Source organism: Podarcis melisellensis (genome assembly GCF_964234715.1).
Source record: "Podarcis melisellensis genome assembly, chromosome: 6".
Taxonomy (NCBI): domain Eukaryota; kingdom Metazoa; phylum Chordata; class Lepidosauria; order Squamata; family Lacertidae; genus Podarcis; species Podarcis melisellensis.
This window is the reverse complement of record NC_138538.1, coordinates 10864229-10878184: the sequence shown is the minus strand read 5'-3', so window position 1 is coordinate 10878184 and position 13956 is coordinate 10864229. Positions and strand designations below refer to the sequence as shown.

General features: G+C 44.8%; 1 protein-coding gene across 8 annotated transcripts in view; it reads left to right on the top strand.

Annotated features, from left to right (window-relative positions):
- Positions 1-13956, top strand: part of CDH4 (cadherin 4) — a 794671-nt gene that overhangs the window by 763258 nt on the left and 17457 nt on the right. For all 8 annotated transcript variants that reach the window (XM_081916750.1, XM_081916749.1, XM_081916748.1 and 5 more), the window contains 4 exons: positions 322-575; positions 5235-5377; positions 11152-11385; positions 12375-12608. In XM_081916750.1, the coding sequence (XP_081772876.1) occupies positions 322-575; positions 5235-5377; positions 11152-11385; positions 12375-12608 (865 nt within the window). The remainder of the gene's footprint in view (positions 1-321; positions 576-5234; positions 5378-11151; positions 11386-12374; positions 12609-13956) is intronic.

Genomic DNA, 13956 nt, shown 5'->3' with positions numbered 1-13956 from the left:
ACAGCGTAGGTCATGTTATTCTGAAGTGCTGTCTTCCAGCATTCTGGAGGAGTGACAGTCCCACATCACCTAAAGCAATCTGACCATGTGACAAATGCAGGTACTCAACCATGAGGGACACATGCCAAGTAAACAGTCAAGTTTGTTTGCCGTTAAAAAGGCATTCTTTCAAAATGACAATGGCTATTGCCCTTGAAAGTTAAAATGTGCCTCTGAAATGCCCGTGAGATAATGAGATAGCTAGTGATTATCATATTTCCATTCTGTAGTTCATGTGCAGAGATTTTCTGTCTCTTTTGTGTATTTCTTTGCATTTCCTAGGAAGTTGACTATGAGATGAACAGAGCCTTTATGCTGACGGTGATGGTGTCCAACCAAGCTCCTCTGGCCAGCGGCATCCAAATGTCCTTCCAGTCTACTGCAGGAGTCACCATTTCCGTCACCGATGTCAATGAACCACCCTACTTCCCCACAAACCACAAGCTCATCAGGCTGGAGGAAGGAGTACCTACGGGGACGGCATTGATGACTTTTTCAGCTGTGGATCCTGACCGGTTCATGCAGCAAGCTGTAAGGTGAGAAGGAACCCCCATCTAAAACATTGCATTTCCTTGGAAAGTATCAGGGAAGAAGGGGCGCTGTCTGTTTAATACTATCCTTTGTCTATATGGATGCTGAAGATGATTTAGCACATGGTGTGCCTTGAATCTGGGTTTTGTGACCTAGATGCTTTTAGTGTAGTCAATTCTACCATGGTGATAAAATGCTCTGGGGAGAACTCACTGAATACTGGGTAGCATTATCATAGGATCACCCTGCTAAGAGGGTTGTTGTTGTTGTTGTTTACCATAAATAATGTGCAGATGTGGAGGGAAATATCTGCAAGAATATATATTATAGGGATAGCCAACATGGCGCCTTCCATATATTGCTGCACTCCCACTGCCTTTGTCCATTGATCGTGCTGGTTGGGAATGATGAGAGTTAGAGTCAAATAGGCACCATGTTGCTGACTTGTGAAAGTCAGTTGGTAGTGTACCACACCTCAACCAGTGTGATGTATCAGCCAAGCCCTGGTTGAGTCTTCAGAAGTTTCCTGTTCCCAGCAGACAGCTTCTCCCAGAGTCCCTGGTTAAGGGGAAAACTCCTCTCTCACATGGTTCAAAATAACAAAACGTTTATTGTCTCCAGACACAAGACACAGCTAAACACTATTACCTACAGAAATGCTTGTACTCACAGAACAATTGTCACTGCATGGTGTTGAATTCCACCTATCATGTATTAATTGCCCCATACATTTTCATAATGCTAGAACTCGGGGTCATCCGATGAAGTTGGAGGTTGGAAGATTCAGGACAGACACAGGAAAGTGTAGTTATACCAGCTCATAGTTAAACCATGGCCGCCATCTTTAAAGGAGGATTGGACAAGATCATGGAGGATTAGGCTACCAGTGACTACTAGCCATGATGGCTATGCTCTGCCTCTGTGGTCAGAGACAATATGTCTCTGAATACCAGCTTTTGGGAATTGCAAGTGGGGACAATGCTGTTGTGCTTCCCTGTCAGGAGCTGGGCAGAGGAGGAAGAATGGTGGAGACTGCCTCTCCATCTTCCTCCAGGGAGGAGGAAGAGGAAGGCAGTATAGATTACAACATTGGTTTGCAGGAGGTCACAGCTCAGAGGCAGATGAAGGGGAAAGTTGGGAAATAATGGGAGAGGAGGAGCAGACAGACCCGGAGTAGCAGCTGGCTGACACGTTGTCACTAGAAAGCATTCTAGACCCAGCATCTCCCAGAACCTGGCGAGCCTTAAAAGTAGGAGAGCAAAGAGCTCAAAGATTGATGGCCTTAGCGGCACCCATACAGGAGGAGGTGACTAATGAGGAAAAAGGAGAGAAGTGGCAGATGGAGATTCACTTGGGACAACGCCAGTATCCAAGAGGCTGGGTTCTATGGCCTCTCTCTAAAGTTTGAAATAAAAAAGGACGGTAAGAAACTTTTCCTTGTCTTTATACTTTCCCGGGCAACTAGCCGGGAGCTGCTGACAACATAGGCATCTGGTTATCCACTGTGAGAACAGAGAGCTGGGCTTCATGGGTCCTGGGTCTGATCCAGCAGTCTCTTCTTACGTTCTCATGCTCTATGGTGGCTGAGAGACACATATACTCCAGAGACAAGAGTGCCACTGAACCATCCGTTTGAGCTACTAACTGCAACCCAACGCACAGCTGGGTGAGCTTAAATACCATTTGAAGGAGAAGGACCCGTGTTCTCCACTCAGCTGAGTCCTAAGGAAAAGGGGGTTTCTAACTCTCCTCCCTGCCTCCCAGCCTCACTGGTTATCTGTCTGCTCCTTTATTGCAAATGCTAGATATATTTGGCATAGCAGGAGGGCACACTGTGGAACAAGAGCCGGGGCCAATTAAACTTACATCACTTGTGACATTTTATAATCATTAGAGGGTTGAGATATTTCACCTGGGATGGAGCTGTCTGGAGCAGAAAATGACGGTGGTTACTCACTGCCTCTGCCTGTTGGCTTTGGACAGGCAGTGAAACCTTTAAGGACAGAGGGAATGTCTCAGCTAACAAGGCCATTTTTCTTAGTTGTTTCATTCTGAAGCTCCCGGGCTTTTGAAGGGTGCTTATTTCCCTTCCTCGCTCGTAGCGGCACTGAGGTGTGCAGACGGAAAACTGTTTGCCTTCCGATCAAATGCAGGCTGTACATCCCAGCTGTGTGGAGTGGGAAAGACCCAGCTTAGGATTTTCTGGTCTAAGAGCAGAAGAACAATTGGGTGGTGGTGCTATTGCTTGGACAGCTTTCCTTCCACTTGCAAGCTTCAGTGCTAGAAGGCCTGCGTGTCTCTTTCGTTGTTTGTGGCTGATTTTCCCAGCCATTGTGCACAGGTCCGATTCAAGTGGCCCAGTCGAAACAGCAAAAAAAGGGCCAGAGATTAATTCCCCATGAGTTCAGCAATTCTTGCTGGCCCTTCTAGTCCAGCATGCCCATGAGAACCCCTGAGTGCAACAGTGATCTCCCCTCTGGTGGCTTCCAGCAACTGTAATGGGAAGACAGGCATTTTGGCTAATAGCCATGGGTAGCCTTATCCTCCATGAATTGCCTAATTTTCTTCGAAAGCTATCCAGGTTGTTGGCCATCAAGATGGAGAAGTATTTCCTTTTTCGTGTCCTGAGTCTTTCAATGTTCAGCTTCTTTGAATGTCCACAAGTTCTAATAAAGAGTGTCTGGAAATGCGTGCATTTTTATTTTTCTAGATGAAAGTTCTGGATTATTATTATTTTCATTTTCCTTTCCTTCGATTTGAACAGTCTTGATCAGGATCCTTTGCTGTGTCTCTTAATGTATTAACTAGGGCTGGGCAATATATCATCGAATACCGTTTTGAAGTCCATATTGTGATTCATAATTGCATAATTTTTTAACCTGGCAATATATTGCGAATCATGGTGTGTGTGTGCATGCGCGTGCGTGCGTGTGCATGCGTGTGCGTGCGTGCGCTATGCAAAAATCACAACATGGGGAAAACTGTGAAGCCAGCCAATGCCTCTACATAGCTCCATCCTTATTGTAGACATTGTGATATATCAGTATATCGCAATCATATACAGGTCGTGCCCATTTCATATCACATATATTACTGTTCATGTATTACTAAATAATGCTTTTGCTACCACTAGCATGGCAGTATCCATGCCATAAGCAGCACTTACCACAGGTGTGAGGGACCGTGCTGAGGAGGGCTACACTGAGGAGGAATGGTGGGAGCCCCCCGCCCCTTATCCTGAATCTTCCCAGGAGCAGGAGGACAGCATAGATTTGGAACAGTGGTTTGCAGAGGGGCATAGTTCAGAAGGCAGAAGCTGGGAAATACTGGATGGGGAACAGCTAGGAGAAGAAACACTGGAAGAGAGAGAGTTAGCAGATTGATTCACAGTCTCTGGATAGCATTCCTCCGCTCAGTCCAAGGTTGAGCAGAACTCAGAAAGTCTCAGAACAGAAAGCATAGAAGGTACAAACTCAGATTACAAGACATAGGAGTGATGTAAATTAATAGGGACAGAGTGGGGAGTATCCCTTAATTGGGAGCACCACCATTCTAGGTAGACAGGTTCTTTGTCTCTCACTGATTATTAAAGAATCTAACTGGTAAGACATTCCTTTTGTTTGATCACTTCTTATTTACTATCATGGGGGAGGAAGCCAATTCCCCCAAAGCCTGACAACAGGGCATGAAGACTTTCCTGGAAAATTGTGGAGTTACAGAGCTCAAAATAAGAATTGCCAAACATTTATAGGGCCCTTTTTTGTCAATAAAGAGCAAACTGCACATTAGGCATAAGATCCTTTATTGGCTCCCCAAACATTTTCTGTCTTTCTTTTCTTTTAAAATGAGATGCAACCTGAGAATTGTTTCCACATCAAAATTTCAACCTCAGGCTCTTGCTTGCTCTATGGAGATGGGTGAGGAAAATACATTTCACACAATTTCTCTCTTCAGGGCAGACAGTCATGGGGGAGAACAGTTCTGATCTGTGAAGGAGTACAATGAGATAGGAATGGGGGGGGGGGTTGATTTATTTCCCTTTTAAAGGCAAAGCTACCTAATTTGTGCTTTCTGAAGCAATACACCAACCAAAACACAGCTGTCCTTCGAAATTCACACTTCTCCAATTTTTGCAATGCAGTTCTCCAGCCAAGTAATGTGTACAAAAATGCATATAACTAGGGTAAAGTTTGCATTTAAAACTGCATATCTTAGTAAAGATACAAAAATGCATTAAATCAGGACAAATTCTAGATGAAAATTAGTGCATTGGGATAAACCTGCTCTACAATAGTGGTGAATTTCCACAAGGACTTAAAAAGTAAATGGAAAATGTGGAGAACTGAATTTAGAATTGGAAAAATGAGCAACTGAGAGGAACCAAAATAGAGAGATTCATCCACTCCTTCCCAGCCCTTGCCACAGTTCCAATAAATTGGCAGCTTCCCAGTTGTGTGTGTGTCTTGCAAGTTCCAGTCATGGGGGTCTCTCACATATAACATGCACCTTAGGCCTGACTAAATGTCCAAGTGCTCTTTCAAAATGAAGAGCCAGGAGTCTGAAAACCAAGAATGCCAAAACACTACTCAAGCCTTATTTTCAAGCCATATTCAGGACATGTCATTGGAAGAGACTGCCATGTATTTATTCTCGGCTCTCTGCAGATACTCCAAGCTGTCAGATCCTGCAAACTGGCTGAACATTAATGCCACAAATGGTCAGATCACCACCGCTGCCATCCTTGATCGCGAGTCGGCCTACATTAAGAACAACGTCTACGAGGCTACGTTCCTGGCAGCTGACAACGGTAGGCCCAAGTCCTGCATCATCCATGCTTCAATAATACTGTAATGTGATGCATAAATGGGAATGTTGCCCTGACAGAGTTGTCAGGGTAAGTTAGATATATATTTTTCCCCAGGTTTTCAAATAAAAAAGCAAAAAAAAAAGTAGAAAGGGAGAGGAAGGAAGACCTCATGAAGCTGGGATGGGAGATTGCCAGAATAAATTAAATGCATGAAATTGTCCCAGACTATGATGAAGAAACAAATGGGAGATGGATGGGAGGGAAGATGTAGACTCTCACCATACGTGAGTGTGTAAAACCAGTAGAAAGATGGGGCAGGAGAAATAGGTAGTCGGCTGTACGTTTCTTCTCCTTATTATGCTCCAAACTGAGGACAGAAGAGGAGATGCTCCTTCAGGAAATCAGAAACAATTCAAGGATGAAAGGGAAGGATTTTATAATCCTATCACCAGGGTTGGGTGTCCATCAATATGTGGATGATACCCAGCTCTACCTCTCTTTCAAATTAGAACCAGTGAAAGCAGTGAAGGTCCTGTGTGAGTATCTGGAGGCCGTTGGAATATGGATGGCGGCTAAAAGATTGAGGTTGAATCCTGACAAGACAGAAGTACTGTTTTGGGGGGACAGGAGGCAGGTGGGTATGGAGGACTCCTTGGTCCTGAATGGGGTAACTGTGCCCCTGAAGGACCAGGTGCGCAGCCTGGAAGTCATTTTGGACTCACAGCTGTCCATGGAGGTGCAGGTCAATTCTGTGTCCAGGGCAGCTGTTTACCAGCTCCATCTGGTACGCAGGCTGAGACTCTATCTGCCCCGCGGACTGTCTCGCCAGAGTGGTGCATACTCTAGTTATCTCTCGCTTAGATTACTGCATTGCATTCTATGTGGGGCTACCTTTGAAGGTGACCCAGAAACTACAACTAATCCAGAATGCGATAGCTAGACTGGTGACTAGGAGTGGCCACCGAGACCACATAACACCAGTCTTGCTGGTGCTGACCTTTAAAGCCCTAAACGGCCTCCGTCCAGTATACCTGAAGGAGCGTCTCCACCCCCATTGTTCTGCCAGGACACTGAGGTCCAGCGCCGAAGGCCTTCTGGCAGTTTCCTCGCTGTGAGAAGCCAAGTTATGAGGAACCAGGCATATCTGCTTAATATACATTATTTACACAATGGGCTGCACGTGATTGGCTAATTCCGGGATTCTCCTGTAAGCCAATTAGGTTGTGGATTCACTTCCACCTGGAGCTGGACTGGGTGGCTCCTGCGGACCAATCATACTGCTGCATTGTTCTAGGACCAATCAGACTGCTGCATTTTGGATCCTATTGTTCTAGGACCAATCAGACTGCTGCATTTTGGATCCTATTCAACTCAGTACATAACAGAGGTCAAGAAGGGGGTCTTGTTGTCTGGGCATACCCGCTGCCCCGGCTTGCGCCCCAGAGAGGTCACTTCAGCACTGCTCATGCAGCAAAAACAATGTGTGAAGCAGCAGTTAGCAGTTACTCTGCAGCCACAACAGACTCTGTGATTCTCCAGGGTTTGACTTCACCCACAAAGGCACACTCCATTGTTTCCTGAGACAGGCAGATGCCAACCAACCAATACGTACTGACTTTCAATGTTTATTTTTATTTAATAATACTTTAATACAATTTATTTTTAAAAAATAATGTTTTCGGTTTTGTGTTGTTTTTTAAATGAAGGGGTTGTTTGTTTAGTGAGGAATTGGTTGTTTTAGTGAGGGAATGCCGCCTATTCTTGGAAATGATGTCTGTTTTAGAAGAAGAAGAAGAAGAAGAAGAAGAGTTTGGATTTGATATCCCGCCTTTCACTCCCCTTCAGGAGTCTCAAAGCGGCTAACATTCTCCTTTCCCTTCCTCCCCCACAACAAACACTCTGTGAGGTGAGTGGGGCTGAGAGACTTCAGAGAAGTGTGACTAGCCCAAGGTCACCCAGCAGCTGCATGTGGAGGAGCGGAGACTTGAACCCGGTTCCCCAGATTACAAGACTACCGCTCCTAACCACTACACCATACTGTTTGGAGTGGGGTTTTGGTGTTTTACCTGTTGTTTTAGGGGATGAGTTCTGAAGTTTGCCTGCTTTACTTCTGTGAAATTGGTTTTTCGTGGTGCCCATCTAAGATTTCCTGGTCCCTGACCATTGAGGTCCCTGACTCATAAACCTCTGTGTATTTCGCCCTGTGATCTCGCTTAAAACTAGCACTTTCGAGGCTGCTGCAGACTTCTGTTCTGTCATCAGCATCTAGGACTTAGATGACAAACAAGGTAAAAAAGATGAAGCTTTTGAGGGGGCAGCAAAAAGCAGGCTGAAAAAAGAGAGAGATGCCTTTTAACAGTAAATAAAACGAGTTTGAAAAGACTGTTTTGGTAACTGAGCTCGAGTCAAAAACAAATGTTCTATTTTAAACTCAGGTGTGTTTTTGATGTCTGTTTTCACTGTTTCACCTCTAAATGTACATCACATTTGGACAGTTTTGTTTTTTTTAGAGGCACAACTCAGAGGTTTGTGAGTTGTAAAATAAATAGATGAGATTTAAGCCCCCGCCAGCCATAACCTGAGCACTGTGGAAGACGAAGAGTCACTTGAGCATTCCTACATAATGATAACTAACTCAGCGGTTGCAGGTAGTCGTGGAAAAACCCCTGGGCTTCGCTTTACTGTTCAGCAACCTCAGTGACTGATCAAGGCACCAAGCCTAGAAGGAGTTCTGTCCAGGGCCACCAGGCTGAATGAAAAGTTTCTTCAGTACTAGACCTTGAGGTTGGCAGAGTTACCGTAACAATAATCAGAAAGGGATTGGAAGGGCTTCGTTGGGGATTCTGAGACTCTTCAGTCAGCAAAAACAAACAAGGAGAGTAAGACGGAAAGCTTTATAAAAATAGCCAGGAAGAATCAGTGGAAGGTTTCTTTTCGTTCCTTTTTTTAAAAAAGAGTAGGGTTGCTTTATTTATTTCTTCTTCTTCTTTTCAAAGCATTAAAAAAAAACCAGCCAAGAACATGAGCTTTGAAAAAAACTACTCAGGCAAGGCTTTTGGAGGAAATAGTCAGGGTAGAGGCCTGGAACAAAACTGTCTGCAGTTCACTGGGGATGGTAGATGGGAGAAAAGAAGAATATTGAACAATTTAACAGTGGTGTGTTCCCCCCTCTAACTAGAGGGAAGTTACTGAAGCATTCAGATCTGGGGAGTTGAAGAATCTATCTCTCTCTCTCTCTCTCTCTCTCTCTCTCTCTGTGTGTGTGTGTGTGTGTGTATTGCAAAGGATTATACAGGACAGTGATGGCTTTTAACCTTTATAAAAGTCAAACTCAAAGCCGAGAGGCTGATCTGGCAGCTTTGGCACAGCTGACCCTTCGTTAGAGGCTTAGCCATTGATCTTGCAGGACCCCTGTGGGGAGGGAGACCAGTGTTAGAACCGCTGGTGTCTGCTCTTGAAGGATGCTTTTTGAACCTTGAATATTTACAAGCCTAGGAGATGGTTGATGCCTTCAGCTACTCTCATCACTCCAGCGGTGTGAAGGGGGAAAGCTTGCACCTTTGTTATACGTGGCTATAAATCCTTCACTGCGATACTACCTGGGACTCGAAGAACTGCCCTTGTTGGGTCAGATCAAGCTCTGCCTAGCCCAGCATTCTGTTGCCAATAGCAACAGATGCCTCTGGAAGCTTCAAAGCAAGAGATGAAGGCCTCCAATTCATCTGTGGGCCTAATTAAAGGCCCCTGCTTTAGCCTAGAAAGCCTTACATGGCGTGGGATCTTGGTAGCCTGAAATTACACCTCTTCTTCTATGTGTCTACCTGGGCCTTATAACCATCCAACAAGGGGGCCCTGTTCTGCTGAGGTATGGAGGGCGGCAACTAGATATAGGGTCTTTTCGGTCATAGCCCCCAACTTGTGGAATGTTGCCCCCATCGATGCTCACTTAGCACCTCCTTAAATGTGTTTTTAAGGGACGCGGGTGGTGCTGTGGGTTAAACCACAGAGCCTAGGACTTGCCGATCAGAAGGTCGGTGGTTCGAATCCCCGCAACGGGATGAGCTCCCATTGCTTGGCTCCTGCTCCTGCCAACCTAGCAGTTCGAAAGCACGTCAATGTGCAAGTAGATAAATAGGTACCGCTCCGGTGGGAAGGTAAACGGTGTTTCCGTGCACTGCTCTGGTTCGCCAGAAGCGGCTTAGTCATGCTGGCCACATGACCCGGAAGCTGTACGCCGGCTCCCTCAGCCAGTAAAGCGAGATGAGCGCCGCAACCCCAGAGTCGGTCACGACTGGACCTAATGGTCAGGGGTCCTTTTACCTTTACTTAAATGTGTTTTTGTTGCCCAGTGAAGACCTTCCCCCCCCCTCCCAGGACTTATCACCCTTTTAAAATCTTTTATTGACTTAATGTTTTCAACATTAGTTATTTTCACTTCCTATTAATGTGAGAGTGGTGATTTTTTACTTGTTGTTTGTACTACTTTTAGCTCCAGTTCATCTCGGGTTGCTGTGGTTTGGTTTGGTTTATTTGCTATTACATTTCGATCCCAGCTTTCCTCCAAGGAGCTCAAAGTTATATACATGGTTCTCCCTCCCTAACTGCATTGTATCAGCACAATGACCCTTTGAAATACCGTATTTACTTGAATCTAATGCTCACCTTCTTTGGCCAAATGACGTTGCAAAAATTAAGGCGTTCATTAGATTCAATGGCACATTTACACTCATCAGCAAATACTTTTTAGGTTTCAAGGTTCTGAAAATTGAGGTCCACATTAGATTCCATGACGCATTAGATTCAAGAAAATATGATACATTAGACTGAGAGGCAGTGACTAACCCAAGATTCAGTGAGTTTCATTGTAACTTCCAGAAGGATATCATGGTTATTAGTATCAAAAGCTGCTGAGAGATCAAGGAGAAAGAGCAGGGTCTCGTTACCACTTTCTCCCAACAAATATCATTAAATGGGCAACCAAGGCAGTTTCGCTACCATGGCCAGGTCTGAAACCAAACTAGAATGGACACAGGTACAGTTGTACCTCAGCTCCCGAACGCCTTGGGAGTCAAACGTTCTGGCTCCCGAACGATCGAAAACCAGAAGTGAGTGTTCCGGTTTTCAAATGTTCTTTTGGAAGCCAAATGTCCAACAGGGCTTCCACAGCTTCCGGTTGGCTGCAGGAGCTTCCTGCAGCCAATCGGAATCCACACTTTGGTTTCTGAACATTTCAGAAGTCAAACGGACTTCTGGAATGGATTCTGTTCGACTTCTGAGGTACAACTGTAATCTCTAAGTATTTCTGCCATAAAATAACTTCTTCATGACCTTTAGGGATGGAAAATTCCATAAGGATGCTGGGAGCTGTAGCTGTGTGAGGGGTTTCCTAACAACTCGCAGCAAACTATAGCTCCCCAGGCCTCTTCAGAGGAAGCCATGTCTGTTATAGTGGTATGGATGTGACCTAAGTTGTGGGAAGAAACGTTTTCTTGTGTCTGTTCTGAGCCAAATCCAGAACCATTTCTCAATACACCTTCTCCACACCATTCATAAAGTATCATGTTCTCTCTCCTGTTTGTATTTGTACTATACTGTTTTTTTTTAAGTCTGAAATGCTTTAGCCTTTGCTCTCAGTGGCTGTGTCCCAATGCCTTGGTAACTGTAGTTGACTTTTCCTGTACTTTCTAAACAGGGGGCCATGGTGAGACTTCTGCCTGGCGACTTCCAAGCCAACCTTAACAATCACTCACGGAAATGATCCTTCCTTCATTTAGGTATCCCCCCAGCCAGCGGCACTGGCACACTCCAGATCTATCTAATTGACATCAACGATAATGCTCCTGAGCTCCAGCCAAAGGAGGCACAGATCTGTGAAAAGCCAAACCTGAATGTCATCAACATCACAGCCGCCGACGCTGACATCGATCCAAACATCGGGCCCTTTGTCTTTGAGCTGCCAAGTGTGCCATCTGCCATCAGGAAGAACTGGACCATTACGCGGCTAAATGGTAAACCAGGCAGGCAACACCCAGCGGCATTTGCAGCTTGGCACACGACGCAAGCAAGGGAGGGGGATCAGCCTTCACCCTTTCAAATTTCCTTTAGTCCTTTCCCTTTGATTTATTTTATTTTTTAAACCCCACATTCTGGCTGACATTATAGGCAAGGTAGTTAATAAGAAATTGCATGGATTGGGCCTTGAGCAGAACTCTTAAGCGCTTTCATTGGCACTGGGCTTCCCCGCCCTCTAGGTTTTAATGCAGTTCATAATTACGCACCGTTATCAGGATTGAACTGGGAATAAATCATCAGTAATAGCCCAGGGGGGGAAGCTATTATCAGTCTTCCTTATGTTCCATTTTTATTGTCACAAGCCACAATCAGGATCAATGATCATTCCTCCGGCTGTAATTGCATAAAAGTCACCCTCCTTTTCTCCTTTAACAAGGAAGTAGCTTTTGAGGACGGGAAAGTAGGAAGACGGCTCGTTCATTGTCATAGGAAGAGGGAAGTGGAGAGGCTATTGAAATCAGTGAGCTGTAACTGACCTCATTGCTTGGCTTATCATAAACCTCACTCAGTGGCAGCTGGGAATGGGGAAATCTCTCAGTATGGGCTCCCTAAGTTTCTCACGTCTACAAACTTCAGTTCAGTTCCTCGCATTTCCATAACAATTCCAAAGACGTCCGGATTTCAAAGGATGACTGTGTTTTGGTTCTCATAGCGTGTTGTAGAATGTAGTTTTGCCTTCAAATACAAACCAAATTGAATTTATCCCCCAAGCCTACTTGTGGGCTTCCTTAGGCATCTGGTTGTGAGAACAGAGAGCTGGACCAGAGCCAGCAAAGATCTACTTATGTTCTTAACATAGGTCATGGGGGCAGGGAGAGGAACTTTTCATTCTGGCCATGTTCTTAAGATTCCTTGTGGGACCTTCCAACCCCACGATTATATGACTCCCTCAGTGCTGCAGCTGACTCCTTTTTGTTCCCCGCAGGTGACTACGCCCAACTCAGTTTACGAATAATGTACTTGGAAGCTGGTGTCTATGATGTTCCAGTCATCGTGACGGATTCTGGAAACCCTCCTCTGTACAACACGTCTGTCATTAAGGTCAAGGTGTGCCCTTGTGATGAAAATGGAGACTGCACCACCGTAGGAGCCGTTGCCGCAGCTGGGCTGGGAACAGGAGCTATCATTGCTATCCTGATATGCATCATCATTTTACTAAGTAAGTGTTGCAATTCAAAAGTACCTGCACACAAGCTCTTAAAAAGGTAAAGGAAAAGGACCCCTGATGGTTAAGTTCAGTCAAAGGCGATTATGGAGTTGCAGCACTCATCTCGCTTTACAGTCCGAGGGAGGAGTTTGTCCACAGGCAGCTTTCTGGCTCATGTGGCCAGCATGACTAAACCACTTCTGGCACAACAGAACACCGTGACGGAAACCAGAGCGCATGGAAACAATGTTTACCTTCCCGCCTTAGTGGTACCTATTTATCTACTTGCACTGGCATGCTTTCAAACAGCTAGGTTGGCAGGAGCTGGGACCGAGCAACGGGAGCTCACCCCATCGCGGGGATTCGAACCACCGACCTTCCGATCAGCAAGCCCAAGAGGCTCAGTGGTTTAGACCACAGCACCACCCACGTCCCTGTTTACACACAAAGACACTACAGAGCCCACCGTTTTCATAAAATACTTTCTCAGTCATAAAAACAGAGTCACATTTGAGCCACAACCTAATTCAACACTCAGGCACTATCTTCTTGGTCATTCAGTGCAGTTGCTGCTCCCAGCTATCTCAAGGTTACAGCAGATCAGCAGTTTTGGGCTAGCTCTTCAGAAATGCAAAGCCCCACCCCTTTCTATTTATTATTATAAATGTATTTAGTTAATATATTTATGTAGCAGTTAATATGAAATCAGTCTCTAAGCTGTTTACAGTGGTTGTAGGTGCCTACGTGAGGTTGCTAAGAGATGACAGAGGTGTGGCCAAGTGACTCTGGTTTTCTCCTGATCTTCATCCCTTGCAAAGATGCTGTGGGCACTTAAGAGCTGCAGTTTTCAAACAGGTAGCACATGACTATTCTAACTATTCAGGAGTTCATTGCCATGACTAATCGCTACAAATAGGAAATGCTGAGTGTCCGGATGGCAGTAGGAAGCCTAATTGGTTAGCATTCGCAATTTGAAAGCAAGATTTCCATTTCATTTCATTTCACTTTTTCATTTCATTTTTAATTTGTATATTACTATGCACAAGGCGGTTTACAATCTGAAAAAACAACAAAATAGACAGCAAAGATCACACACATAATAATAACAATCTAATTTTCAATAACTTGAAAATAAACAACTCATATCAAATTCAGAAATATTCAATAATCCATTAGAATATAACAGTAAATGGTAAAATTAAATATCAGCAAACAATAATTAAACAGTTACAGATAGGTAGCCGTGTTGGTCTGCCATAGTCAAAACAAAAAAATTTCCTTCCAGTAGCACCTTAAAGACCAACTAAGTTAGTTCTTGGTATGAGCTTTCGTGTGCATGCACACTTCTTCAGATACACTG